The sequence below is a fragment of the Perca flavescens genome, chromosome 3, assembly GCF_004354835.1.
Source record: "Perca flavescens isolate YP-PL-M2 chromosome 3, PFLA_1.0, whole genome shotgun sequence".
Lineage (NCBI taxonomy): Eukaryota > Metazoa > Chordata > Actinopteri > Perciformes > Percidae > Perca > Perca flavescens.
The window spans coordinates 12,424,260-12,450,527 of NC_041333.1; the positions used below are offsets into that span (position 1 = coordinate 12,424,260).

Sequence of the window (26,268 nt, forward strand, 5' to 3'; positions counted from 1 at the left end):
GCAGTGGTGACCCTGCTTGAAAAGCCCACAGGGAGTAATTTCAATGAATTTATTATTATTCACACCACTTTCACTGAAAACAAACCCTGAAAACCCTGTTATGTCCCTATTTAAGACAGTGACACGGGAATTGAATCCTCCAGCTTTTCGACAAGCCGAGCTTTGCCTTTATTTCGCAGCATATTACCAGGTCAGGCAGGGGTTTTGTACTTGGTAAAGAGGTGGGAACACGAAGGGATAATTCTGACCCCATTTTGACAGCTCGCCATCTTGTCACAGATGCTGAAGCAACATCAGAAAAACCAATTTCCTGCTGCAAGTCTGTGTGAAGGCAGTGGCAAACATATTGTCTAAGCCAGGAGAGGGGAATTTTAAGGTTGAGAGCATACAGTATACTTTTGGCCACAACAGGCAGCAGTTTTCAGCAAATAAAACTCACTGTAAGCACCAAACGGCAGACAGGCAGGCAGAGTTAGCAACTAGCTGGTGAACATAGTGTATAGCATTTAGCAGCTAACGAGTCCGATATTTTACTTAGCTTTTGGAGACCAAAAACCGAGCTAAGCAGAGTAAGTATTGGACTTTAATTCACAGGGTGGCCAGAAACATGATGCTCCTGCAACAACGTAAAAGGACATAATACACTCAGCGGGTTTTTTTTCCGTTCATGAAGGTAATAATGTTTAGAGAGGCGTTATTTCAATTTTATGATCATTTGGAGGCTGCAGTTTATGGTGCTGTTGAATTGTATTGCATTATACTAACTAACATGTAGGGTTTTTTAATATACTGTATCGACTCTACACTATATGCTCTGTGCTGCAATGTCACTGGAGTGTGTAGGAAAGAATGTATGTACAATGCAGTCGTAAATTGCTGAGACACAGTTATTTCCCTCTATTCACTCAGAGGCAGCAGATGCCCCTGCACAGCCCCGAACGCCATGTTAGAACAGAAAGAAGTGCAGTTCAAGAACCAGAATGCTTTACAAAGGCAGCCAAGTCTTTCTCTTAGTACTTAAAGGCCTCAGTGTGCTGCACCATGTCCTATACTTAAAAGCCCAAACAGCTAAAGAACTATACTGAGGGAAAAACGACTGATGGATCACGCTGAAATTTCAGGTCAATCTTCTCAATGAAATAGGATTGGGAGGTACATGTACACAGCACATTTGCACTGCAATATATTGAACTGGTTGTCAGAAATGGCTCTGCTCTCAGCCAGAAGTTATAATTAGGTTTGCGGCAGTGTAAAGAAATCTATATGCTGTATAATCATAGAAATGTTTCCAGAATGATTCGAGTTTATAGAGCTCAACAGTCCCGCCCCTCCTCTGAGAGACCTTGGGTTCCAAAAGTAAATTTCATTTCTCCCATTGACGTCTGGAAAAATCCATACATAAAGGGTTTTAGACCATGCCTTAGGCTAACCAGATGGTACGTTACTCATAAGCATACAACGTACCATTTCGAGTGAAAAAACGAAAAAAAGTCAAAGGTACAAGACTGTGTACATATAGTCATTTCAGAGCGAAGAAATCCCATAAACCACCGTGCACCACTTAATAAAGGAAGCTACGTTAGTTTAGCTAACAGCTAATTCGGCTAACCGCTAGCTGAGACAGCATGTAATAACTTTAAAAGACCCTCAAAATAAAACCTGAAAAGAACCGTTAAAATATATAACGGCTGTTACATCAGCTTTAGCCTGCTTTACCCAGCGTTTAGTTTGAGTTAAATTATTTTAGACTGAATCAAGCTGTCAGCTAGCGGTTAGCCGAATTAGCTGTTAGCTAAACTAACGTTAGCTTCCCGGCGGAGGTTGACGGCAGAAGCGTGGAACAGATCGTGATTCGTGCAGTGTCGTAAATCCATGTGACGGATCGTGCAGGCAGCGCCCCCTCCTCGCCAGCATGAGTTCCACCAATCAGAGGCATCACTCTGGGATTGTGGGATTGTTCAGGATTGTGGGTAATGAAGTACTTATCCAAGACATCGTGAATAAAAGACGTTTATCTCAAAACAAGGTTGGTGCCCCATGATTTTTGGCGTCTATATGAGCATATAGAAACGCTTAGTCACGTCGGCATGCTGGTTTTAAGTCTACCATCGACGGTTACCATTTTATGGCTTATACTCCAATTTGTCAATGGAGCAATTACATTGTATTTTTACTTCCGGAACCCGCTGTTGAGCTCTATAGCTAAAATCTGTAATGTTTGTGAAGTGATATATCATTACAATAGGTAGATTTACCATGTTTGGAGACACGCTTAATACTCTGCTGTAGTGGAAATATTGGTCAGGTTACATTTGCCTGGCAAACAATACAGATCCCATCCAACTTTAGTAAATAATGTGTTCATGTAACTTGTTTGGTCGATAACATGTTCACCAGTGTACAACACTTACCGCGCAGACATGAGAGTGATATCAAAATTCACATCTTACTCTTGGCAAAAAAAGCAACATTTTGGGAAAAAGTGTATCCCCCAAAATGTCAAGCAATTCCTTTATATCCATAGAGTTGTTGTTTTTTAACATTAACTCTGTTTCACGTGTGACTCTAACTCTAACTCTTTCACATGTGGAAAAATGTAGTTTAAAATGCCACAATATCCTTTCTATGAGTGCAGTGCAGTGCACTGTAAAACTCTTGTTGTCAACTTTGTATCTGCTGCAGTGTCAACAAGACAAAGTCCTGTGGATTTATTGTGCTTGGAATCTAAAAAGATATTGATCCTGATTCATCCCAAAATGCATCCAAACGCTCATTAATTCAAAATTCAGAAACTAAAAGCTGTTAAAGATAAAAAAAAAAAGGTCATAAAATCTTCTTATACTTTCACGGCTGGATTACTTTGACATAGACAGACAGACATCTTACCAGTGTACTCTGGATCCACATGAGGAGGGTAGAAGCGGAAGTTGATGAAGAAGGGTATAGGCACTCCAAACTTGAACCACTCCACCACATAGGGGGGCTGCTGGCCGTCCAGGGGAGGGGACACGTCACACCCCAGGATCACGCTCTCTCCGGCGCGCGCCGTCACAAACCGGGGCTCCTCTCTCACTCCGTGGGCACCTGAGAAGAAGAAGCAGCAGCGGTTACCACTAACAAGGAATTTCATCTCCTCTGGGCTGGAGTCTGACATACAAAAGAACAAGGTGCAGGTATATTCTTCTGCACAGAATTCCTGCAGACGAAGCAGAAAAATGACATTGCACCCAAGTCATCCAAGACTAATTTGCAAGCAATAATTAAGAGGCAATTAAAGAATATCGACTAAGCTAGGGCTGCAAAGATTAATTGACAAATCCGTTTCAGTAATTTCTTAAGAAAAGAAATTCAAAATTCTCAGATTCCAGCTTCTTAAATGTGAATATTTTCTGGTTTCTTCATTGCTCTATGACAGTAAACTGAATATCTTTTGAGTTGTGGATAAAACAAGACATCCGGACGTCATCTTGGGCTTTGAGAAACCGTGATCAACAGTTTTCATGTTTTCATGTTCTGACATTTTAAAGACCAAACAACTAATCAATTAATCAACAGGTGAATCAATAACCGTTAGTTGCAGCCCTTGACTAAACTACTGCACAATGGATTGAAACTACATTTAGCTTCAGATACATTGAACACTCCTGGCCTACATTGAGGTTCTGAATGATCACCATGCACACGGGTAAACCCTATCGTCATCTGTCACCTGCGTCTGCTGGTGAGTGTTTTGTGGCTGTGCCATACTGTACTATAAATGAGCTGCCAAGGGGTTCCATTGATCATAGCTGGCTGCTGCTCAGATAAGCTTTACTATGAGCACCACCAGGCCTGGCGTTTAGCCACGACTGTCCAGGCACGCTGCCGAGCGTTGACCTATCAGATGACTGAAAGGTCGGCCTACCTGCCTCAGCAGAACGCTCACTCTGGGAATGGATTTTCTCCAGCTGCCACCCCCGCTTTCATTGAACCGGCTGTATCTCCACCGTCAGAGCAAGCATGACTACCCGCCCTCACCCAGGGGGGAAAATCGCTTCAGGGATCAAGAGACATGCTGACGTATCACTCCAGAGAAACACCAGCTGAATAACTTAACGCTTTCATTAGCAGCATCATTTGCACGAGCAGGACTTTTTTATTTATTTATTTATTTTTTACAAGAAGAGCTAATACGTTGGGACCTGGAGGTATTATGGGCTCAAACAGCGCTGGTGTTACTGTATGTAGTTATGTTCTCTGCTCCACTGCCGTCACTGTATGAATTTAAAATGTTACATGATCAGCTGCGCACACTGCAATTAAAACCCAAATATTTCCACTCAGTTCTTCTGTCTGAAAAATAAAGCTTTAACTCCACCCCTACAGGCCATATGCATCACTTAGTGATTGTGTCTACCGGTTTAATCTGCATTATCCTGTGATAGAGTTAATCCACTTTATTCGTTTCAGCCAGCACAGATTCTGGACTGAAACAGAGCAGATTTAATCAAATTGCACTTTTTTAAAGTGGAGATGTGGTGTGCCAGTCAGTTGCGGGCATCAGTCCTGGAATCTGCTTTGCAACTGTGCCTGCTATCACCTGCTAACAGCTATTCTAAGCTACCCTGTATGGCGTTATATTTGTGCCTCATTCCTGAGCGAGCAATTGTATATTTTGAGCACAGAGGAATATATTTCGCAAGCACATACATTACATTTTGAAGAGAATTTATACAAAAACTAAAATCTATTCCGTGCTCAATAATTGTATTTGTATGTTTGCTATTATCTATATTACCATGCAATAATAACCCCTCTCACGCACTTTCCCCATGTGCCCTCTCACAAACTCTGGAGCGCTGGTAGCGTTAGAATGAGGCACAAATATAAGGCCATTACCCTGAGCTCTAATGAGTGACACAAACCAAATGAAATGCATGTGCATGACTCAATATACCCCACATGACCATTTAGATCTCTGAAAGACCAGCACGAGAATACAAAAAAGCTGCACGAGCCTGAATGCTAACCCTAAAACAGAATTAATACCCAACAAATACGATGCAAGTGTTACAAGTAAGACATCTCATAGGGTAGCTGATGGACAGCTACAAGCCACAGACAAGCTGTGCAACAAAGAAAGCACACAACTTCATGTACTAATTTGGAGCATCTAAATCATGCCGGTAGTTAAGCAGCATTTGTCATTAAGATTAAACTGAGGGTCAGTGTTTGATGAAGCACAGTGTAGCGTGTCAACATGCATAAAAATAGCTGAGAGTAGACGAGTTGATTGTTGCAGAGAGCTTCTGTGGGCATGACACTCTGCTCTGCAGCCTTTTAATGCACTTCTGAGGAAACCTGTCCCATCCAGCTATAAGCAAAACAAAATCAGAAATCTGCTAAACTAATCCTTTCAGGCTTGCAAAGCCTGAAATTTACACCTGAGCATGCTCCACTGCAGCCTCATTTATAACGCCTTTAAAAACGATTATAATAACCACTTTCAACACCACATACAGGGCTTGTGAAGAGGCATGTGCTCTGAATTTTCTTGATAAATGCTCTTAAGACAAGTTCACTACTTTTAAATTTTAAATCAGTGAATCCCAACGTGGTTGCCTTAAAGCAGTAGTTCAACACAGGCCGAGACAACTGATGTAGATTTTGAGGAAACACACGTGTGCACCTGACCAGCAGGTGTTGGATAACAAATTAAAGTAGAGACTTTATGGGTCTCTTGTCTTTACATAATGAAATACACTGGATACATTGTTTGGTTTGAGTAAGTAGAGTCACTTGACATGAAGCACCGGCTCAAACTATGTGGCACTGTGCTTGCTGCTGAAATCTTTTGTTTTCTCTGCAGGCGGTTCAGGTAGCACTAGTTTAGAGGCTCGGGTTTCTGGCTGGCAGTATTTTTTGGATCCTGGTGGTAGCGGGAGCAAGTCTTGGACAGAGAACATACTTTAAAAGACTTGAGATAATATATTAGAGGTGCTAATAATTCTCCAATTTCTTTATGGGATCCTCATGAGGGGACAATCAGCAGAGGTTTGGTCACCGCTTTTGCCTTTTTCATTTCCTTAATGGAGACACGGTGACCCAGTCGGGTTTATGGGGGCTTATTCAGGGGGAAATATTTATGCTCTCAACAACGCATAAATGTGATACAAGTGTCCATGCTTAAGATCTTCCAAATAAACCGTACTGTAGATATAGAGGGATCAATAGAGTTAAGAGATGATGGCAATTCCTGATTGCTTTCGCATTGTAAATGTCAACAGAAGCTGAAGCCCTCCAAATACACAGAGGTAAAAATCTGTTGAGTAAGATGCATAAATCAAACTCATAAGCTCATAAATCCAAGAGACCAATATGTTTTATGTATCTATGCTCGGCACATAGTGGATTTACTGCTATGATCATGAAGGCTAACAATTCAGTCAGCTGTCAGATAAATCCTCTATACGGCAGGCAGTTCATGTACAAAAGAAAGATACATTCCTCATTGTATTACAGGTTAAACAGCAAGTTTGATTATTAAGGGATTATTTTCTCTATTAATGGTGTAATAGTTGGTTAAAAAATGCTTGTTACAATTTCCTGAAGCCGAAGGTGATGTCTTTACATATCTTGCATCTTGTTTCCAAACAACAGTCCAAAACCCAAAGATATTAAATTTATTGTCATATAAGTCTGTGCCTCCGAGCTTTTTGCTTCTAAATTTCTCAGATTGTATGATTTGAATTGAAATCAGATATTTCACAAATTCTCAATTAGTGTAACATAACTTAGCTTTTTTTATTCAAACCTATTCCATTGAGCCTTCTTGTGAATATGGTTTTTTATTTTTTATTATTGTGTCTTGTATATAACTATGCCAAGGCCTCATGGGCTAACAAGACACCATCATTTAATACAAGCCAGGACCAGAGTGCTGCGAATACATTTCCAAAACAACAGAGACAGTCCAAAAATAAAGGAGCAACTTAATAAGCATCTCTCACAATAAAATCTTCAGACCAAACATATACTATATAGAAATCTAAATAAATACTAATTAAATAATCCACCTCGCCCTCTATTCCAGGCTTTTGAGACAAACTTAACCACATTAAAATTAAACAGCCATTCCGATTATTGCTCATCGGTGCACCAGAATATTTGAGGGTTTGATCCAGCCATTTCATGGAAAATTAACTCTCTTAAATCATCATAATTTGTACACTACAAAAGAAAATAGGACTCACTTTACACTTCACCAAAACCACACAGCTCACACAATCGCTTCTCTTCCTGTGTAATTTTCAATCGACCAATGTTAATGGTCTGAGGAAGAATAGCAGCCCACAACAGTGCAACTACTGTAAAGATCGTTGGTATCTAGTTAAACAAGTTATAACATTACAGATTCAGGGCCAAAAAAATTTTGTGATGTGTGTATGTCCTTAATTTTGGCTTTGGCAAGATATTTTTAAACAATATTTCTTCAAACTTGAAAAAGCTAACACTACAAACACAAAGCATTCCTTTAGACATACAAGCTATCCCCCTCCCTTACATTTTGAGTTAACCTCTTTTGAAATGGGAGATTTACTTCACTTAAACACCTTCTTATTTATTCTATCCTCTGCTATTTTGATGAGACAGATTATTTCACATTACTATTGTACTGAGGGACCCAATTCCAACCTCATATGTCATAAATGCACCAAGAGAAAAACCCAAGTATTTACAGAGTAAACTATGCACTAAAATTATTTTAAGTGACTGAGCCAAAATAAATTTTTTTTGTGTACTTCTTACCATACCTTTCTTTCTGAAATGCATTATATGTGTTTTGCTTTGACACCACAAACTAACCACATTTAATATATTCTGTAGGTCAGACTCAGACTCAACCAGTAAAATGATATCATCTGCGTATAGCATATGCATGAATTAGCTTCCTTAATCTTTGGAGCTAAATCATTTACAAATATTGTAAAAAAAGAGTAGTAGGAGAGAAGATACCCCCTTGTTTTATCCCACCAGTCAGTAAACATATCATTGATCTCCACACAAGCAACTGGGCAACTATACACAGTCCGGATTGCTTTATAAAATCTACCATCCACCCCCGCTTCCATAAATTTGAAGATAATCTCTATTAATCCAGTCAAAAGCAAAAGTCACAAAACATGCAAAGTGGATTAGCCTTTGTGAATTCAGTTCTATTAAAAGATTGATAAAGTCTTGTTTCTATCAAAAAGATAATTTAAATTTAAGATTAATTTCAAAATCAGTGCATTAGTTAGATTTAATTTATGTCTGGACACCCAGGTTGGGAAACACTGAGATAAGAACAAAGGAAAAAAATGGAATTATTAAAAGTATTTGGTGGTTTTGCTTGAAAAATTAATTGGTGATTAATCAATGATGTGATTAATTGATTGATTATTATTCTGTTAATCGTTTAATCGATTAATCCAATCGTTTCAGCTCTAGAGCTCTGAGAGCATTGCTTTTTGTAACTTGTAGCTTTGTCACATAGTCAATAATCATAATAATCTTTATTTATAGAACACTTATCCAAGAGGTTGCCTTATGAGATAAATAACACATATGAGGAAAGCACAAATGTGGCAAGGACATTAGGGAAGCAGCCAAAGACAAATGTTTACTGATACACACAATGTGATGTAACAACATCATAAACCAATAAGAGACATCTGTTCGAGGTCAATCAACAGCTGTGCAGACCAGTACATGAATCACCGCAGCAGAACAGCGAAGGGGCACGCAGGGTTAAATCTGCAAGAGATTTTAACTGGAGCGTTTTTCAAGTGGCAGTGGCTGAAAATGGCTCTCGCACCACACTGTACTTTCAGTAATGATCACAGATTCGTACCGTAAACAGACTCTCAAGGCAATTTTGGGCAATAATCAGGCAGAGCAGAGTGAAATGTTTTGACAGTAATGCTGTCCAATAACACACTGAACAATATTGTGGGAAAATAAAAAAAAAAAAAAAAAAAAAATAGACAAAAATTTTAGATGAGCAATGCTTGGATTTTCTGGTCCAGGGTGTTTTTTGTTGTTGTTTTGTTACACTAGCACAACATGTCACCCAGTAAAAACTAAAATCTAATATTTACCTCGGGCTCAAATTTGATTCAGCGTACAAGCGAGGAAAACCATTTCTCACTGCAGTTAGAGATTTTGTAAAGGATACATCAAGCCGTGTGTGTGTGTGTGTGTGTGTGTGTGTGTGCCTTCACAGGGATGAGGATGTGGGCGCTGCTTTATACCAGACAGAGCTCCCGATGTGGAGGGTGTAATGGAATATATAGACTGGACGGAGGCTGGAGAGAGACTCTCAAGGACGTGCAGCCACTGGGCTGGATGGGCCACTGACATGGCGGTAATTGAATGCCGGCCTGCATATGCTGAAGGTCACATCAAAGAATGGCCTGAGTGTGTGAGTGTGTGTGTGAGCGTGCGTGTGTGCGTGTATATTATTCATGTGCAGTAATAAATAAAATTGCGTTCTTACAAATTCTTTTGTATAACCAAGCCTATGGATGGCTGGTGGTATGTAACACTTGTGCTTAATATATTTGATACCCTTAAAATTGCATGTGGTCCCAGTCTGGCCCCTCCATTTGAAAAGGTCTAGAACCACAACTGAGTGGAATAGGTTTTCAGATCCTTTACTTAAGTAAAAGTATCAATGCCACACAGTTAAAATACTCCACTACAAGTAAAGGTTCTGCATTCAAACCATTCAAAATCTACTTACAGTAAAAGTAAAAGCACTCATTATGCAGGAAACTGGTCCCAGTCAGTGTTTTACTATTAAATATGATGTTACTAGATTAATATTACTGCTGCCATACTGCTTTTATGCATTGAATTATACTGCTGTAGTTCTTTATGGTTGTGCTAATTTTTAACTACTTTACATACTGCTGGGTAGTTTAATCTACAGCAATGCATCATATTCTATAGGATCATCAGTGGTGGAAGAAGTACTCAGATATTGTATACCACAGTTGGGCAGGGTATCGGTACTCCATACCTTTAAATGTACAATATTATTGAATTTAATCGTCTGTAAGCCCATCGCTTACCCACGAAATGAGACATTTGTGACCAAGTCGAGCCAAAATCAAAAACCGCCCACTGGCCGACCAGCAGGAGGAAACTCTCAGTTTACATCTAAACAGTATACTAAAATGTCTTTCTGAAAACATTTGAGGCGAGAAATTGGCAATGCAGTAAAAGAACTGTGATTCCTATTTGATCAGCACTGCCTAGTGTTGCGGTTTGACTGCAGTTTACGAGCACTGCGTTAGCGACTCCTTGGCTCTGATTGGTTGTTTTCCTTTTGCCATTGGGACCACCAGGAGGAGGCAGGGGAACGCTTTTTCCGCAGATGATCTTATTCATGTAGTACTTAAAGGAGACTGACAGCTTAAGCAAATATGACAAAAAGTTATTTTTTTATTAAAGTTATTGTAGCTTTAATACTGCAGCTGTTAGGTGAAGTATTCTACCGTGTAGCTTGTGAATTTCACCAAGTAATCAATAAAGTCTTATCTTCATCCATAATAAAACATCCCAATTTGTGATTATATTTTGTATGTTTTAGCCTCCTAACATGTTAAAAAACAGACAAAAGAAATTCAATAAAATAATATTAGTGGTCGTTCAGGGCACGTGTGTGACAACCTCAGGGCATCATCCATGGCACCGCGGGGCTACTAACAATACATTCAGACCAAAACAGATGATACGGCGATTTGTCGCAGGGTTATGCGGCGGGGGGGGTGGGGGGTGGGAGGGGGGTGTCAATGAAACAGCCCATTTGCGTGACGTCCTGTTGTGTTCTTAAACCCCCGAACAAAGCACAAGTGCACTTTATATGTCACAATTACTGTTTTCCGTCAGATTGTTTATAGATCTCGATGTTTCCAACCACACTTGAAGGCAGCTTTATTTCACAGGAGAGAGAGAGAAAGAAAAGAGACGAGCAATACATAGCGAGGAAACATTTTTTACCCTCATAGTGTAAAACTTTCCTGTGGCAGCGATAAAGGCAGTGATGTACTGTACGTGACTCGCCTCAAATACCTCATAACACACTGACAAGTCTGATTTACGGTCACATGATTGGCCTGACGTGGGGTTGTGTTTCTCCAACAGCTGAGTCAGTCTTAACATTTCGCTGCAGGTCCGCTGCGTTTTTTTGCGTGTCCCCCCCCCCCGGCGGCAAACCCCGCCATAGCTTAAAGGCACTACCCCCATTCAAAATGAATGGATTCCTTCCTTTTCTCTTGGACCGCTGACGCAGGCTGTCTGAACGCGGCCTAAGGCTCAGGCAGAGGTCAGCTGGGTTTGGCCTGCTAGTCACACAATTATAGCTGATGTGCTCTGGACCTGCACCCACACCCTCGGGGGAGTCCACACTCCTAAAAAAACACTCTGTGGGATTATAGAAGGTGTTATTGTTGCACTCATATCATGCAGCTTTGGAAGATCTTTTCTCTCTCACATTCTGCTTTTATTAACTTCCTCACAGTTATTTTGGTTGCTGGTGAACATCACAAATTTTACTCCAGCAAGAAGATTTGGGTTTACTGGTTGTCCAGCTTTTCAGACTGAACATCATGCTCAGGTCCATGCCATCACCATTTTTTTCCCCAGTTCCCTCTCCTTGTCTCTTACATACAGTGGTGGGAAGTTACTTAGTACACTTACTCAAGTTCTAAGTTCAATTTTGAGCTACTTGGATTTAACTTGACTATTTCCAATGTTACTTTATACTTCAACTCTACTAAAATTCAGAGGGAAATGTTGTACTTTTTGCTACACTACATTTATTTGCTAACTTCAGTTACTTTACAGATTGAATCAAAATGTAATCAACACATAAATGTTATGATTTATAACTACAGGTTAAGATCAGACTTAACTGATGCTCTGGGGACAATTCACAAGCTACCCAGCTGTATACAGTAGAAAGTAATTAAGATTAGCTCCACCTTTACCAGCTGCAACATTAAAGTGATAACATACACAAGTGGAGCAAAATAACAATGCATTCCTAATTATGATTATGATCCAATAATTATATATTTTTTTCTGAAATTGGACATTGTGTATAATGAGTACTTTTACTTTGAGTACTTTAAATATATATTTGATCCTACTACTTTTGTACTTTTACTTAAGTACAATTTTAAATGCATAACAGAGTATTTCTACACTGTAGTATTGTTATTTTCAAATGAATAAGTGAAGGATCTGAGTACTTCTACCACCGTACATACAGTACAAATCTAGCAGAAGACACTATCTCCAAACATAACTATTGACTTCCATTTAAAATGAAATTTATTTTTGACACATTTTACTTCACACTCTGTAGAACAAAGGGGATTTTCCAGTCCAAAAGGTTGTTTTTAGCAGACAAGACAGATACCTCAGTGTCTCTACTTTTACTTTTATACGGGGACAATCCAAGATGGATTTGGTCTCTTCATTATTTAGCTCTCTTTAATGGCAAAGTCCCTTTCAAACAAGCAATGCTCAGTCAGGGATGCAATGGATGTGCTGACACCTGCTCGAACACACAGCGAGGAGAGATGTGTAAAATGGGCTTGGCTTGCCAAAGACACAAAAGGTCGAACCAACATTGCTGGGCACTGCGCTGCCAGAGGTGCACATTATGGGGCGTCGTTGGCAGCAGCTGTAAGTCACAAAAACTCCTCGGTCCAGTCATGATTCAGTCATTTTTAAATGAGTTATAAAAGGTGTTTCAAATTAATTACACAAAGAGGCTGCTAGCAGCGCTTATTAATGCTTTTGTATCTAATTACAGCTGGTTATGAGTTTATTCAGCATCAATAAATCATGTAACAGTGTGAGTGAAAGATTGAAAGCAACACTGACTTCCTATATTGTACGTGAGCTACTCAGACATCCACAGCTCCACATATCTTCCGATCAACGTATCCACTTCCATATAATTCCCATTCGCTCACTCCCCCTCTCTCGCGCTCACTTCCTCTTTCGGTGACTCTCACACAAACACTCGAGCTGCAGTTCAGAGCCACATAATTGTGCTCTGTGGTGGATTCAACACTTAACTCTAGAAATAAGTGCTTCTTGGGCAGATGCATGCATGCGTTTCCTCCAAAATAGAGGAAAGACATGACTTATTCAGGAGTGAATCATTCCTTTTAAATGTTTACTTGATTGTAGATGGAATCAGTCTAGCGAGCGTAATGGTATTTTAAGAAAGACAAAACAACATTGTGAATACTGCAATATATGTATTTTTTTTGCAACATAAGGCATTTCTGGATGGCACTACTGATTATGTTAAATTTAACTTACAAATTAGATTAAAAAAGTGTATTATTTAGTGTATTTCATACTTAGGACATTTTATCTTAACTCATTAGCACTGTTAGCATCACTTCTTTTTTGTCTTTCGGGCAATGTTTTTGCTACTTCTAAGCAACATTTTTCAAAACATTTTTGAAAAAAAAAAAAACTTCTAGAAATAATGTGACTAATGATAAAAACTGAAATAATACTCAAACAAATGATATTTTGGTAATCAATAAAAGGAGAATTAGACGCTACAAAGTCATTATTTCATTACGATATACATGTTCATATACATAATCATGAGCATGTTCTTGTAGCCTATGCTAAGGTTTAGCTAAAACTACTTGGTAACCATTTGGAAAAGATCACGTTTATGTTTAAAATAAACTAATGTGCACGTAATGCACGTGAACTGCAGTTTGTACGAAAAAACTATCTACCCCACCTCCTCCTGAAGGCAGTATTACAACATTACACTACTTCCACCTTTGCTTGTGAGAGACAACAGTCATTATTTGCTGACAAGACACACATCAGGAAATGGAAATATAGGTAATTTGAATCATTCAAACCAACGGTCCCGCTGTAATTTTTTCATTTTATGCGTCCCACATTTGCTTATGAGACCTTATGGAAGTGCAAGATAAATTAAGTAGTTTATCTTCCCTTACTAGGTAAGAATACACTCTGTGGAAAGCGTATGTGATGTGGAGAATTTGTACCAAATTGGAAGGGACAATTGGAAGGGAAATTATAATTTTATTTACAATATTTTGGAGATTTTTAAAACTGGAAGGGTGAAATGTTGGACTTTTTTTCTACCAGTATGTCACCTAGTACAAATGTTGAATTAGTAACAGGATAAAGGTGTAATTATGTGAGATACGTTGAGTTACTTATACCAACCAGACTTTCATTCATTCAGTGGGGGAAAAATATTAAAATACAAGTAAAAATCTGTCTGTCCCAGACATGCCATGAATGCAAAAGAACTGTAGTGTACTAAACTTTAAAAGAAAACTTCAGAGTCTGTATCATGACCTCAATAAATTGCACTCCATCACCTGAATTGCATTATGCTGAATCATTGACTATTGTTTTAATTTTCTCTCAGTTTAAATCATTGGAATTCCCTCTTTAGTCATTAAGTTCATTTATCGGTTGACTGCCTGATGAATCGCAGATCTATATATATTTATTTTTTAGCTGCATGATAAGACAGATAGACTTTACTGTACAGATGATATAACTGGACCTGCACTAAGTGTAACATCGACACAATGTCATATTTTACTTATATTCTCATAAGCAGCATGCTTTCAGAGAGATGATGATGTAGCGGCTTGGAAAGCAGTCCATCCAACCAGAACCACATGATTTGAAAAAAACTGTCTTTCCCAGAATGCTGCAGGCTTTGTTTGCAAGGAGACTCCGCTGGGACTGGGCTGGCAGAGGGAGGAGGAGAAGGGGAGGGGGCACCACCAGAAAGAGCTGGCACATGCCCAGTACTGAGAGTCTGCCATCCACAGCTTGAGCACAGGCCCTTTCCTAAGCTCATTACTAAGCTTTACTCTTATGATTGTGACCAAAAAAGTACAGCAGTGAAAAATAGGAATATGAGAGATGAAGTTGTGCCGTGTGTCTGTTGGAAAATGATGTACAAGTTGGACCAAATCAGGAGGACATCATTTCAGAACAGCTTGGCAGGCATGTTAAAGCATCAGTCAAGCAAATATGTTTAATACACATACTTATGCTTAAAACAACTGGATAGGTGATAACGTCACTATGCTGCTAAAAATCAATATATCCTTTGTTACCGTCGGTAAGCTAAGATACATATTCAGCGTACAGTACAGACATGATATCGCCGCAGATTTTCTCATCTAACGTAATGTAATGTAGTCTATATCCACGACCTTCCATTTCCAGGTGTTGGATTCTCGTAGGGTACAGATTTGATCATTGGCAAATTATCAAAGATGTTTTATCAATATTAATAAAGTTATGAATATGGTTATTAATAACTTTATCAAATCGACAAACAATCAAAACGGGGCACCACCCTGCAAGTCAGGGACCAATAATGAAACTGTGGAACAGTCTCATTTCTGTGGTAATCCTTTAAAAAGGAAATAAAGGAAGGGGTGAATCCAAGCACGGACCTGAATGACCAGCAATTATTACAACAAGTACACAAATAATCACAAGCAACTGCTAATTAAGTATAATAAGATTTATTAACGTCACAATTATCAGTAGCTAATCAATAATCCTTCGATAATAAACTTATATATCTTTTAAAATATCACAACCAAAACAAAGCAAAAACAAAGCAGCATGGACACGTCTTTGTCTGTGTGTGTGTGTGAGTGTGTGTGTGAGAGAGAGTGAGTGAAAAAGGAGGGGCGGTGTCGAAATGTAGTTCTAACACAAAAACAACTCCAAAAATGGCTACTCCTGTGAGCTGCACAAAACTATTTAACCTCAAGAGGGCGGTAGTGGTGAGGGGTGCACGGAGAAGGGCCGAAGAAGCCGGGGGGTTGCTAGGCAACGCGCACACTTAGCCGGTATGGTAGCTAGTTCCTGTGTTAGCTCTGTACGAACGTAAGCCGATTCCACGTGGCTAAACTACAGCGTTAGCTCGGGAGCTACGCGGCTAGCCTGTGTTGTGTGTGTGTGTGTTAGTAAAAGAAGAAAGAGAAGAAGAGTAAAGAAAAGAGACACTCTAATCTTAGTTATCGCTAATGACCCGCCCCCCTCAGCTACTCAGGTCTGGACCACACATGTAGTTAGGACAGATTGAGACTTTTGACTTACTGAGGGAAACTTTGGTCATTATAACCACTCCAGTGGCTAACAGCTGATTTTGCGATTCTATCGCAGACAGTAATTAAAACTCCGTGAAAGGAGTGATTAAGCAGGTAGCAATTACGGTTTACCAAGCTACTTAACACAACAAAAATCAAACAGTATAGTGATCAGTTATACATTCACAGAACAGATTAATAATCACATATGGACCAGTACATGATTAAATCAGATCACCTTAATGGCAACAAGTGGTAGCAAACCCTTTGCTCATTAATAAACACACTACTTATCTCTGCCCAGACGTAAGCCTTCTTACGTCTGAAGGAAGGTCTGGCAAAGCGAGACTAGGGTCAAAGCAAAAATGCTGTCACTCCACTACAGTTTAGAAACGAATATTGTACTTTACTTACAATTTTATGTGACACCTATGATTGCTGGTGCATTTCAGATTAAATACTTCATCTACAATCCGTTTTATAAAACATGACAATTTCTATACATGAAATTTCATGAAATTTTAACTACATAAAATAGTTCAAATTAGCTCCACCTCGACCAACTGAAACAGTAAAACAGTTAAATATATATAATGTCACGGCCATTTCGCATTATGAGAACTTTTTGCTTTTGATACTTTAAGTACATTTTGCTGCTAATATTTTTACTTAAGCAATATTTACAATGCTGGACTTTTATTTTTAGTGTAGCCTAGTGGAGTATTTTTAAATTGTGGTATTACTACTTTTACTTAAAAGGGATAATTTGCTGATTTTCAACCAACTCTTTGTAATCTTTGCGTGGGCACGGCAGTGTGTTTAGATAAATGGTATTTGGGTTTGCTCTGTGACGCCAGTGCACTGAGGAGCGGAGCAGTGGAGGTCTGCAGAGATCACGCGGTTTCGCGTCATCTGGCGCATCTCGGCGGATGACATGCACTGGCAAACACCGTTCATCTAAACACACTGCCCACACTGCCATGACACAGAGCTGAATTTAATCAGAAAGTAACTTTAAGTAAAGGATCTAAATGCTTCCTTCACTACTAGCGATGTGTACTACAGGCACTCAGCAGTTTACAACTTGCTGGTGTTTGCCTATAAATGTGGCATCTAATTTACAGTACACTACAATATCTGGAAAAAAATAAATAAAAAAATTGCAACATGTCAAATCCATAACCACCTAAAGCCAGAAATTAAATGAATACAAACTGCATTCTTTAAGTTTTATTTTTTCCTGCATTCATTGGCAGAATTATTGTTTTCAAATAGAACTCACCCAACCTCTGCAACCTTTTGTCACTGTATCATTTAGTGTATATCACCAACCAGACTGTAAATACTGCAGTACCGTCAGGGCCTAAGATTCGCATTATGATTTTGAAAAAATGCAGAAGAGCAGTCACAACATAAAACTAACACTAAATTGCACTGAGGTGGATATCACTTAAAAAACTTTAGATATTAGACAACTTAAATCACTGCTGTCAAAACATGTCCTCAACCATCTCACGGAAAGCAGCCTCACACAATGTCCCAGACAGCTCTAACATCCAGACAAAAAGTGAAGACAGCCCAGTCTATCTGAAGCTGGACTCCAGAGACAGTAGGAGGGCTTTCAGAAACTGCATCGGTGCTACTGGGAGGCCCTAAGATATGTGAGTGGCAGTTTTGACGCCTTCGCAAATGCTGTCTACTTCTATAGATCTCGGACTTTGAAGAAACGTGGTTTCAGAAGAAAACCCAGTGACGAGAACAAGAGTGCTAAGCCACGGTTCACGAGGGAGCTGCTGTGAAACATCAAGGAGCGGACTCACGAGAAGGGAATTACAGATGAATACAATCTGGCCAAAAGCCAGTTCAACAAACGCTTAAAACACACCAAGTCCCAGCACAGGACCTGAGAGGAAAGTCAGTCTGCCATCAATGACTCAGGCTGAAAATAGTCCTTCATATATACTACTCCCCGACATTTGCCAATGACATTTAATTACTTCTACATTGCCATCAGTGTCCCTCCTGCATCACCTTGATTGGTTGCCAAGTCATCGTTGACTTTGTTGAACTAACCTTGAGTCTCCCTGACCATATGCTGCCTCCCCAATGGCCACTTGGCACAAGAAAGCTTCTTTGACCATCCATTTACAGTGACTGATTGTTCAAACCTGAGCTATTCTGTGTAAATCACTGACTAATGTGGTTAACTTGTTGAAAAAAAAAAAAAGAGTCCCACAGTACGTAAACATCTAGTTAAAAGTTTTTTGTAATTAGGTTTATATTTCCTTATGTACAATTGAATTTAACTTGTTCAATTATTATTTTTTAATATAACCAATACTCACTTTTTGAATTACATTTCATTTAGCTGACGCTTTTATCCAAAGTGACTTAAAATTGCTATATATGTCAGAGGTTGCACACCTCTGGAGCAACTATAGGTTAAAGTCTTGCTCAGGGACACATTGGTTGATGTATCATAGTGGGAATTGAACCCACATCTCCCACACCAAAGGCACATGTCATATCCACTGCGCCATCTCCACACCTGTTGTAACTTATTTTCAATTTCCATTAGTTAATTAAACAGCTAATCCACAGGCTAATAAACAGCTCACTGCAAATGCCCAAGACTTCCAACACCCTCCAACAATAAGAAGTGAGATATTCAGAGATTACTGACAAGGTGCAGGCGAGCTTATTGGGTGCAGGGAACAAGGCTGTTTACCACACTTTTGCACTGAAAACAGCTCTGTCTTTAGAAAAGTAAGAGGACGACATAAGATCCATGAGTTTGAAAGCTTATCAGACGCTAAAACCCTTCAAATACTATGAGAAAGGGTCTTTCAAGCCTTGAAAATGTCTTACGTTACAAAGTAACCTTTCAGGAATGTGTTCCTGTCTGTATTTGATTGACAAATGCAGCACCTGGGACTGCCTTTTATTATGCAGTCCTGTTGTCTGTCTGACTATGGCCAAACAGCTCTGTGCACCCTGTAGCAATCACAGGGAAATATGATGATACCTTTAGTTGCTAATCTGCATTTTTGCATAGAATACACCAGCATCTAATCAACAAAAAGCTCCAAAAGGTGTGTCTGCGATTTAGCTACGGCTGCACAATTAAGAGCAATGTTATCGAAATCGCAATGTGGACTACCGCAATATCCAAATCGTAGGGGGGGCGCAATGTTTGTTAAAGGCAAACAATGTGTCAAACCATTCTGAATTAAGTATCGTGGTGCTGCAGAGACGTCCCAGCTTACAAATCATGTCCTACAGACTAAAGAAAACCTCTTTGTTTGGTATAGATCTTCGCAAAAATCACACTATAAAAAACACTTTTTTTTTTTAAATGTATTTTTCAATGAAAATGAGAATAATGATAAAAAAATGATGATTCCATCCAATATCGCGAATCATATTGCAATCGCAATATCAGTAAAAAAAAAAATTACATATTTTCCTCATATTGTGCAGCCCTCAGTCACGTTCTTTTCAGACGAAAAATGATCCTTCAATTTAAAAACAAATGCAGCTGTCTACACACATTTTTACGCTTTGACTATTTTCTTCCATTTAACGCGTGCAACTATAGTGATTGTGTGTTGAGCTCTAAGTGCTGCCAAAACGCAAGTGTGTAGACATGGTGTAGCACAAATTCAAATTCAGGCCAATCATCGTGTAAACCTCTGAGTATTACTTACTTTTCACATGAAAACCCCCTGCTTGACCCTTGCTTCAGGCAAATTTGTGGATGAGGGATACAGTCAACACAGATGACATTCTGGGCCAGATGTACGTACATTTGCGAACGCAGCGTTATCAGCACCATGGCCAACCCGCAGAAACAGCACGCTGTGATACTTCAGCTTACGTCGTATTTACCAAACCTGCAGTTCATCGGGTAATCAGCGCCTTTCTCTGCCCACTATACCGTAAATTGCGCTGTAGCAAAGCGTTAAGTACTTGTGCTATGATACAGCTGAGTGCAGACTGCGATATTCCCAATGCTGATGCTATGTCTGTTTGAAATGTTCCCGATGCCAAGATTTGTAACGTAACGAGGAGTTTAGCAACGTGAACACTGAGTCGGATGTCAATGTCATCTTTGATTTCTTCCAGTAACTGTAATATTGCATGGCTGCTTAATCTGTAACGCTTAATGATTTCATGTTCACTCAACTGAAAAAGTGTGATCCTTGTGGCAAAAATCTTTTCAGCTTACTGCTGCCATTTCACCAGGAGGCATATGCGAGGAAACCCGCATCCTGGTTTGCACCTGCTTTTAAAAGCAACACTATGTAACTTTTAGCCCTACAGCTTGTCTCATTGGAACTACAACTCACGCTACCCAACGCAAGTTGTAGTTCCAATGGCCCTCATTTATCAACCTAACGTCGAAACCAGCGCAGATATGAGCGCAGAAATCCTCTTACGACAGGCTTCACGTGGGATTCATGAAACGTTCGTATCACACCAATCAGAGCGTAAAAATGGTCGTACATTGATAAATGCAGCAGCTGGAAACGATCGGCATTTAAATATCACGCCCCAATATATTCTCGGTTTTGAGGCCGCGCCCCTACAATTTACGACATGGCGAGACGTAATCCGGCTGAGAAGCGGCACTTTTCAGAGGTGGCGATTGAAACCCTGATATCTCTGGTTCATTTGCACTAACGTGTGTACTTTTTGGCAGCCTGAAAACTGTTATAAAGGCTGTAGAAAGAATGCGGAATGGAAAGAGATCACTGAAGCGGTCAACAGTGTTGCCGTAGTAAATCGGACTCCAGCTGAAGTTTAGCCTATTTAATTTATACATCCTTGACGCATTTTCTATAGTCCTAATAGTAATATACAGGCTTATTGCAATCTCTTAGGCCTACATGGTGTACCTATATTTAAATAAACACACGGTAGCGGAGTTTATGCAGTGTCTTTTATTTTACTCGTGTTTTTTTTCATGAGTCAGAACGAGACAACAGCTGATGGAGAGTGCGTGTCCTCCACCCCCCCCGTGCTGGACCACCACCACGACCCTGTCTCCTGACAGCAGAGGGGCTGTGAAAACAAGCCGAAATAACTCGGTCAATGGCAGAAATAAATCGTTCACGACAGAGAAATGAAAACTGAAGAATAAATAAAAATGTTGTGCATCGTCATGTTTCCTGTATTGAATATCATTGCCAAACATAACACTAAAGGCTACCTTTTAAAAGCGAGGAATAATATCCTGTCTCTTTGGTATAGCCCATAGTTGGGGCTGTTCTGGACACTGCTCTCTGGGCATCAGGTCATCTGGCTCCATCGCTACATTTATGGCACCCAGTTTTCCTACGAGATGTTGTGCAGAACCCCACAGGCTAAAACAATGTTGCAGACTTTTTCTGCCGTGTATAGGGTCCCCCCCCCCACTGATGCGAGCCATCTGCCCTTAAACAATCCGTGGCACGTGCGCATTGTACTGGCGCATAGAGGTCTTCTAAAAGAGCCAGATCTGCCATTGCTGATAAGTGATCAACTGATGACTTCTCCTTCTCCTGTTTAACTGATTATATGCTGCACCCCAAGTCCACACTGACTCGAACACTTGCGTACACGAGTTCAGACCAGACGTGAGATTTTATCGCAGCCTACGCTCACGTTCAAATTGATAAATGCCGAGCTTTGCGTAGGAATCGGCGTACGCCCGTCCTACACCTGTTATAGGTCGTACGCACGTTTCATTAATGAGGGCCAATGAGACAACCTGATAGGGAAAATAGAGGTGCGCTTTCACGGATGTTTTTTGAACATACCGCGGAATACATAATTAGGCGCACTTTCCCCTTCCCCCTCCCATCTCTTTATGGGAAACTCCCACTTTCCCCTTGACCCTCCCATGAATGCATATGCATGACACGGAAAAGAGCAATTTGCCATTTTCAGTTCCTCGCGACAGGCGGTCTGTTTGTGCATACCTCGCCATGCTTTTACGCTCACGTTGCGAAACAAATATGCCTTTAGTGGGCGCAAAAGCGTTAGTACATCTGGCCCTCTGTCTCTAAAAATCTTGACACTTTTTTGTGTCAGGATTCTGTTTGCTGACTTCACCTTCCACTTTCAACACCATCCTGTCAGCCACGAATAATCCCAGCTAAACTTGACCCATTTAGGCTTCCAGTTTCCTTAAAGATGAAAACATTTCATGCATCTGGGACTCTTCTTGTCAGACAGCCTCTCTACAAACACAACTCAGTATAGGGCTGTAGGTATGCAACTATGATATTCACTAGCAATTTCCTTCATGGCTAATGCAGTAAAATGCACATCACAGATTAGAGAACCAAAGCCAAAACTGACGTTTAAAATTAGCTTTTTTTTGTCGGATACAAATCTATTTAATACAATGACATGAAACAGAGAAAAATGTTACTTCTCTGATGGATTTCAATCTCTACAATGATAATAGTGTGCCTGCTAGATGACGGCACCTTTATGGCCACCATGCCGTTGTATGAAAAAAAACACAACCTGCATCATATCATGTTGTGCCACCAACAAATCTCACACGTTGAAATGAAAACTGACTTCCAGTAAAGTCTGCAAGATAATCCCTTCTAGTCTAACCATTCAGAGCCTCCTTCTTCCAATGTTTCACTGCATCCCGCAACATCCTGCTGGTCTTGTATCCTGTGTGTCAGTATGTAGTTTTACTGTTTAAGCAGGGCTGTGTGATATATACATAAGAGAAATATCACATCATGATATTTTTCAACAGTTTCTAAGTCCATTCAAATTAAACACACCAACAAAATTGCTATCCGTTGTTTCAGGAAATGTCAGCATTTTTTAAATGTAATTCTCTCCAGGGAAAATAAAACATGTCTTGCTGCAGACTCACTGGCCCTTTGTTCATTCCTAACACCAATACCAGTCCAGAGAAAGGAGCCAGGCCTCAGCTCAACTGTTTTGGAGCAAGTTATCTGTTGGCCATCTGTTTTGATTTATGTTCATTGGTACCTTGAAATCTGACCACTACCATCTCTCATGCATAATGCTGTGAAAACTAATTAAAACATGCTAGCACTGCTCTTACCTCCAAGTCTGACAATGTAAAAACCCATCAAACTTCCTTTAATATCGTTTTTTAATTGGTAGTATTAGGGTCAGGTTTAGACCACCATTTTGTAGTATAGCATCCAGTCCAACAGCATGGGATCATACTGGTAGGTGCCAACATAGCACACATGCATATCACTAGCATATTAGTATTAGTACTTGCATAGTATGCTCGTTCACTTTCTTGCTGAAAGTTAGATGACAAAATTGATACCACTCTCACATTTGTACAGAAAGGTTACAGACAGCAGCTGGTGAGCTTAGCTTAGCACAAAGAGTGGAAACAGGGGGAAACAGCTAGCCTGGCTCTGTCCAAAAGTAAGAAACGCGTTATATTTTGCTTGTTTAATCCGTACACGTGAACGTTAAAAAAACTACAATTTATTGGCCGAGAAGAGTGACTTCCCGGAGTCCTGCTGATTGCCTGTTCTCAGTTGCTATTCATACTTATATGAAAATAAATACACTATTTAATTTGTACTACATAACCCGCGTAATGGTGAGCCAGAAGGAGGTCAGGTGACGTAGTATAAAGAACAACAAAGTCCGCTGAGGGAGGAGGTGGGGGTGGGTGGACAGACTAAACACCCAGGACTTTCACTCAGGAGGCCGCTGTTCAAGGCCCATGTATAAGAAGATTAGCCAGTTTAATCAAAACCACCATCTCTTCCTAAACCTAAGTAGTTTTGTTGCCAGGTTCTGCACTGCGGGGGCTCGTGCAGGCGCACTGATCGCTTGTGTTGCTGGACATTCGTAGAATAGCGCACAAAAAAACAATTGTGCATATGTGCAACTTTTTGTAAGATATCATACAAACAGTTTTATGAGGATATGTTGCACAGTGACAACATGACTCCAGGAAGTCACTGCTGCCAGCTAAGAAATAGTCCAGCATGTAAACCAAAATTTTTTGTTTTCACACCTGATTTTGTATGAATTAAACAAACATGTTATTAGTGAGCAGAGATGTGCTGTGAGGTGGATTTTTGTACATTCAGAGAGAGCCAGGCTAGCTCTTTCCCAGTGTTTCCAGTCTTCATGCTAAGCTAAGCAGCTTGTTGACATGAGAGTGGTATCGATCTCCTCATCTAACTCCCAGCAGAACACGAATAAGCTATTCTCCAAAATATCGAGCTACTCCTTTTAAAAAAAAAAAGCTCAATGATGCAAAGGCACTGCGGTGAAAGTTTTATTTTACCGTTTAAACAAACTCTGCCTTCTTTTCAAGCGTACTTTACACGTTCTTCGAACAGCAGCCTGTCATTAGATTATGCTGCAAAAAGTATGTAACTTAGCATTTATGACATTAAAGCTGCATAATTATTGTCAAAAAGCCTTCAACTCTGATGACAGGTTGGTGTGTTGATGAAATGGGGATGAAAAATAAGTCACAGTTGGTGTTAACATGAATTTCAGTGTCGCACCAGTCTGGGTTCAGACACTAAATTCTGGGACGCAGTAATAAAAGAAGTAGACCAGCTCTCATTTATAATTACTGTTAGACTATGTTGTGAATTGTGACTCTCTGGTGCAGCCTGTACTGTAAGCCTTTTCAAAAGTAAATCACCTTGAGTGCAGTGCCGATACCAGACAACACCTTTGAGTCGATATTATTAAGCTACATCTACAGTACGTCTTCATAAAATGGAGAATTTCTGCTCGAAACAATCACACCCCATGAGATGTTCTCTGCTCCTTAAACAAATGTTTAATGAGAGGACGTTTTCACATTGTGCTCGACTTGAACCTGGCTGTCATCACAGGAGGAGCCAGACCTGAGAGCAGACCAGTTTTGACTGGGTATGTGGGGGTCATTGGGATCAGTTACCAGGCGACAGCTTGGCACATGTCTCCCTCATCTGGACACCAGTGGAAAAGCAAGGTTAAGTAAGTACATGGGTCAATACAGAGTGCTCAGAAAAATAAGAACACAAGGGATATTGTGCAGTGTGTTGCTCTAGGAATGATTAGTATAATGAGCCACTTGAATCATCACTAGACGGGCCTTGTATGTGCTTGGTGCATCACACACAGCACTGTGTGACCGTATCCATGTGCAGTGGGAAATTCAGCATGTGAATCACATGCATGCACCAATGGGCTCTATCAATCCAAGAGTGCATTCTATCTGACACGTAATGCATTATTTAGTTACTTTTCCATCTTGAGGGCTTAGACGGTCACACCCCTCTCTGGAGAACTCAAATGGGACTGCTTGCTATGATAGGTTACAATGCACACATTTCAGTCCTTAGCAGCGGGGACGTTATTTCCAATGTGCTCATCTTTGTTTTATCACACAAATGAGCCTCGTGCATATCACAATACAGGCCTTTAAACCCACACATCCATATCAATCTACCCATCTTTGTCATGGCCAATCATTCTGGACCTTTTGTAGCCTATATCACTGGCAATGTGGATCACATATCATGCATATATGAGCCAGGCCATTTCAAGACAATTATTGTTTGCCCTGATACGATTTAACCAGGGCTGAACTTTCACGTGACATATGTGATATGCAGCCATTTGTTAGGATGAATTAGCTCCACAGTTCATATGACCTAACGTACAAAAAAAAAATCCCATGCGATTTCAAAAAAGCAGCACCAATGAAGCGTGCACGGAGACAGCAGAAATCATATGTGCGGCACAAGATATATTGCACTTCAACTCACCTTGAGCGGCCGTTCCTCTGGTGCTGAATACACTTGCTATCAGAGTGGCCACATACCAAATCATAGTACTATTGCCGACCAGCTTTTACCACGCAAAGTGCCCCGTTCAACCGAACTCTCATATTCGACCTTGCACCTCACGGTCTCTTAGCAAAAGCCCCTTTTCATATCCTATTTTCTTTCCTCGTGGCGTTTCCCTTCATCCCTTCCCTCCCCCGTCCTTCCATCCGCATCCTCTCCCGAAGAGACAGAGCACCTGCACCGCCGCGTTCGTAGTAGACGGAGCCGTTTTACGAGCGCATAGTGAAACC

General features: G+C 40.2%; 1 protein-coding gene across 2 annotated transcripts in view; it reads right to left on the reverse strand.

The window, feature by feature from the left end:
- The window catches only part of igsf9ba (immunoglobulin superfamily, member 9Ba), a 72,449-nt gene extending 46,181 nt beyond the window's left edge, over positions 1-26,268 (reverse strand). For both annotated transcript variants that reach the window (XM_028573558.1, XM_028573559.1), the window contains exons 1-2: positions 25,958-26,268; positions 2,887-3,084 (exon numbers count right to left, since the gene is read on the reverse strand). In XM_028573558.1, coding sequence (XP_028429359.1) covers positions 2,887-3,084; positions 25,958-26,021 — 262 coding nt within the window. In that variant the 5' untranslated portion in view covers positions 26,022-26,268. The remainder of the gene's footprint in view (positions 1-2,886; positions 3,085-25,957) is intronic.